Source organism: Tupaia chinensis, unplaced genomic scaffold (assembly GCF_000334495.1).
Source record: "Tupaia chinensis unplaced genomic scaffold, TupChi_1.0 Scaffold143966_1, whole genome shotgun sequence".
In the NCBI taxonomy this organism is placed as follows: Eukaryota; Metazoa; Chordata; class Mammalia; order Scandentia; family Tupaiidae; genus Tupaia; species Tupaia belangeri.
In genome coordinates, this window is record NW_006203817.1 from 695 (window position 1) to 5,662 (window position 4,968).

Sequence of the window (4,968 nt, forward strand, 5' to 3'; positions counted from 1 at the left end):
TTTTTTTACATCCGTCACTGCCACCTGGTTCTTAAAACTAAAGGTTTTTCTAAAGCCCATTCTAAATAATTATATTTGATTCTATTATTTTCTTAGATATCTATGCTGAGCGTGTTTTAAATGGAGGAAGTCTGACTTCCACCTCTGGACAATTTAGAGAAAAACATTTTATTTTGCTGAATACACATCTTCTTTCTCAGGTTAAGATTGTCGAATCTGTTAACGGGATGGGAAGGAGTGAGCTTACATTTTCTTTCTTTCTTTTTTTTTTTTTGAGAAGTTTTGGATATAGGGTGCATGCAGTTGCCAGAAAGACAGAGAGAGATAGAGACAGAAGATGAGAAATCACCCCCCAGGGGGAATGGCCACATCACAATCCCTTCTCCTCTCTGGATCTTAGGCATTGCAAACACACCCACCAGGCATGAATTTAAGCCCCTGGGTCCGGGACTCAAATCATAGTTGACTACATGGGAGTCCAGCGATATAGCCATTATTCCAACTGCTGGTCCCCCAAGCTGACATTTGTAAGCAACCCTGGGCGATGAATATGGTGGTTTCTTTCATGGGTGTTGACAGCATCCTGGCGCCCACTGAAGCTTGTATGGAAATGTTACTTGCCTCTTGAATGCTCTGTTTTAAATTTGGCTTATGTGTTCATTGTCATCAGAAGGAGCAAAGGCCCGTGCAGATGATGTTTCAGAAAGCGACCTTCAACATGGCGTGTGTCAGCGAGGTGCAGGCCCAGCTGCTGGAGCTGCCGTATGCGGGGCAGGAGCTGAGCATGCTGGTTCTGCTGCCTGATGACGGTGTGGATCTCAGTTCGGTGAGACTGCTGGGGATTGGCTGGCCTTCCCACTCTGCATTTCTGCCAAGAAGGGGGTGACATCTTCCACCGCCTTCTTACCCAGACAGAACTCAGCACTGCCTCCACCTCCTGGCCTTGCCTTTCGTGTTGGAAAACCCAGCGTGTGGGCACTTGACTTTGGACAGAACCTTTGCTCAAGGCCAGCTTGCCCATTGTTATCTGCATGACCTTACTAAATTTCAGCCTCTGTTTTCTCATCCTCAGAATGGGGTAGTAATGTCTTCTGGATAAGATTAATATGAGGATAAATTGGGGGATAATCCAGGAACCAAGCTTAGCAGGATTATCTGGCAAACAGTAAACTCACTGTAAATGAGATCCATGATTGTCATAATCATTGCTATTGGCATCATATTTTAAAATCTAAGGACTGGGCCAGGTTGTAGCATGGTGGTTAACAAGACTAGACCCCAACATGGCCATCTGCATGCTTTGAGCCCAGACCTGGTAGCTTGAAAAACACACGGGGTGCGTGTGTGTGTGCACCCAAAATCTTGAGAAGAGAACGGCGAAGGGATTGTGGTGTGGTTGTCCTCCTAAGGGATGATTACTCGCTTCTCTCTGTGTGTCTCTCTTCAGCAAGCACAATTGCCCTGTAGCCAAACCTAAAATATAAGAACCTGGAGGCCTGGAGGTGGTGTCACGTGGTTGTGCAATACTCTGTCAAACCTGACTTGGAAGATCAGGATTTGGTTCCTGTTGACCCGTACACTCTGAGGGTGCTTGTGATCATGGAAGGCTGAAAGGCTGGGGAGAGAGGGATGATAGCATGAGATCTTGTTGAGGGTGCTTGTCTTTCTGTCTCTTTCTGTCTCTGACTCTCTCTCATGAAATAAATAACAAAACTTAAAAAACATAGTATTAGGGGCTGACAGGTGGTGCAGTGGTTAAGGTGCAGGAGTCTCACGTGTCTGACTGTGGTTCGATTCCTGAACCTGGAAGCTTGCTTTCTCACTTCCTCTTTCTCTATCTCTGGTCAAATTAAAAAATAATAACAAATGGAATTAAATAAATAAATATTTTAAAAAATGATTTCTTGAAAGTGTTTTGGGAGGAGAGGACAGCCACAGACTTCCTGTCTGTGGGCTTCTTGGAGTCTCCCTACTTGTCACAGAAGTGGTGTTTGGAATAGCACATGGGACTCACGGTGAGGAGCAGAGCACACCACTTCCTGGCAGTTCATCTGCAACCAGGAGACATGGGTGTTGGCGTGGGTGTGAGTACGGTATGTGCTTGTACAATCACAGTAAAACCTGACGCTTAAAGTCTAATTCTGGTCTTTCAGGTGGAAGAAAGCCTCACTTTTGAGAAAGTGATGGCCTGGACCAAGCCAGAGTGTATGAGGAGTACCGACGTTGAAGTTTTCCTCCCAACATTTAAGCTGCAAGAGAATTACGACATGGAATCTGTGCTTCAGCATTTGGGAATAGTTGATGCCTTCGCCCAGGGCAAGGCTGACTTGTCGGCAATGGCAGCTGAGACTGATCTGTGTCTGTCCAAGTTTATGCACAAGAGTTTTGTGGAGGTGAACGAGGAAGGCACGGAGGCAGCAGCAGCTTCGGCAGTTATGTTTGTAGAATATTGCCTGGTCTCTCGACCCCGGTTCTGTGCTGACCACCCCTTCCTCTTCTTCATCAGGCACAACAGAACTAACACCCTTCTGTTCTGTGGCAGGTTCTCATCCCCGTAGGGGTGTGCTTACTGCGCGTGGAAGTGTTTCCCTCTTCCTGTGTCCCAGATCCTTGTCTATACCTCAGCAAGGATCTGGAAAGCCAAGTGCAAAGAGGAGGGTGGATATTTCATTTGTCTGAACGGTTTTCCAGCCTAATATCGTGATGCTGCATACTCTGCTGTCCCCATGCTGACCACTCATTTCTGCTCCTTATTCAAGATCCTAGGACAACAGATGCTGTTGTATTTGAGATGCACTTCAAACCCCATAGGAGTTTTGGAGTACACTGAGTTTAGGTGCACAGTTTTCCTAGGTGGTCCCTAATGCATTTCTCTCATTCCATGTGCAAATCCTAGCCATTACACTGTGCTTTCCAGATGCCTCAACGTTTTTTTTAGTTTATGTTTTTATTATCATCATAATCTTGTTTACATTACATTGGATTGCATATAAGTTTATGGTGTATTACATTACTTTTTCGAAAGGGAATGCCATGCATGTCAGTCAATACAGAGACATTAATCTCCCCACTTCATCATTCAATATCTTTTCAATGTTTTTCCCAATCATTATTATTATTATTCTAATTTTTTTAAACATTCAATCACTATTTCTCATTTTGATTGTAAAAAAACTTTGCCCATCATGAAATACTTCTCAGACCAGTTCACTTGAGAATACTATACATGCCATCATCAACAGGTAATAAGCCCTATCTGTTTCCCAATAACTTCCTGCCTCTCTACTTGTTCTCTTGCTATCTTTCTCTGTCCTCTTCTCTTTGTCCCCTCCATTCCACACTATCTTATTCTCGTTAAGTACTTTCACTGCTTTTATGTCCTCCAATATTTCACTCTCTACCATACGTGGATAGTTGGTATATATTAAGTGGATACATACAATATCTTTCTTTCATAGCCTGGCTTACTTCACTCAGCAATAGATCCTCCATATCTGGTCACTTTCTATCAAATGCCAGGGTCTTGTTATTTTTTATGACTGAGTGGTATTCCATAGAGTATATATAGCACATTTTTCCAATCCATTCACCAGTTTGTGGACATTTAGGTTGGTTCCATGTCTTGGCAATTGTGAATAATGCTGCAAAAAACATTGATGTGCAAGCACTTTTCCGACTGAGCATTCTCCTGTCCTTTGGGTAGATACCCAGAAGTAGGATTGCTAGATCAAATGGTAGTTCTATTTGTAGATCTTTGAGGAACCTCCATATTGTTCTCCACAGTGGTTGAACCAGTTTACATTCCCACCAACAGTGTAGGAGGGTTCCCTTTTCACCATATCCCCATCAACACTTATCACTTTTTATATTATTAATCTTTGCCATTCTGACAGGCGTTAGGTGGTAGCTCATTGTGGTTTTTATCTGCATCTCCCTTATGATGAGGGATGTTGAGTATTTCCTCACATGGTTTTTGGCTGTTCATATGTCTTCCTTAGAGAGATTTTTGTTCAGCTCATTTTCCCATCTTTTAATTGGTTTAATATTTTTTTTTCTCATAAGGCACTTGAGTTCCCTGTGTATTCTGGTTATCAGACCCTTGTCTGAGGCATATTTAACAAAAATATTTTTCCATTCTGAGTGTTGTCGGTTCACACTTGTTACTGTGTCCTTTGCTGTGCAGAAACTTTTTAGTCTGATATAGTCCCACTTGTCTATTTTAGGGATTATTACCTGTGCTTTGGGAGTCTTATTTAAGAAGTCTTTAAATGGATTGATCAGTTGGCTGTAAGCTTTGGGGGTTATTTCTGGGGTCTCTATTCTATTCCATTGGTCCACATGTCTGTTTTTATGCCAGTACCAAGCTGTTTTGATGATCACAGCTTTGTACTATATCTTGGGGTCAGGGAGTGATATGCCTCCTACTGTATCCTTCTTGTGCAGGATTGCTTTTGCAATATGACGTCTTTTATGATTCCAGACAAATTCTATGATTGTCTTTTCTATATCTGTGAATAATATTTCTAGTATTTTGATTGGAATTGCATTAAACATGTAGATTAATTTGGGGAGAATTGCCATTTAGCTTATGCTAATTCTTCCAATCCAGGAACAGGGGATGTCCTTCCACTTTTTTACGTCACTTTCAATATATTTTTTAAGATTTTTATAGTTTTCCTTATAAAGGTCTTTGACTTTCTTAGTTAGGTTTATGCCTAGGTATCTTTTACATCTTGTGGCTATGGTGAAAGGGATTCCTTTCTTCAGCTCTACTTTGTTCAACTTGTTGTTTACAAATAGAAATGCTATAGACTTTTGGATATTGATTTTGTATCCTGCCACTTTACTGTTTTCACTTGTTACTTCAAGTAGTTTTTTCATGGAGACCTTTGGGTGTTCTAAGTATACCATCATGTCATCTGTGAATAAAGATACTTTCAACTCTTCTTTGCCTATTCGAATGCCTTT

At 41.8% G+C, this 4,968-nt stretch overlaps 1 protein-coding gene across 1 annotated transcript in view; it reads left to right on the top strand.

Annotated features, from left to right (window-relative positions):
* The window catches only part of LOC102488656 (serpin B9-like), a 3,468-nt gene extending 443 nt beyond the window's left edge, over positions 1–3,025 (top strand). The window contains exons 2-3 of the mRNA XM_006165553.2: positions 671–826; positions 2,154–3,025. Coding sequence (XP_006165615.1) covers positions 671–826; positions 2,154–2,558 — 561 coding nt within the window. The 3' untranslated portion in view covers positions 2,559–3,025. The remainder of the gene's footprint in view (positions 1–670; positions 827–2,153) is intronic.
* The last annotated feature ends 1,943 nt before the right edge of the window (positions 3,026–4,968 follow it).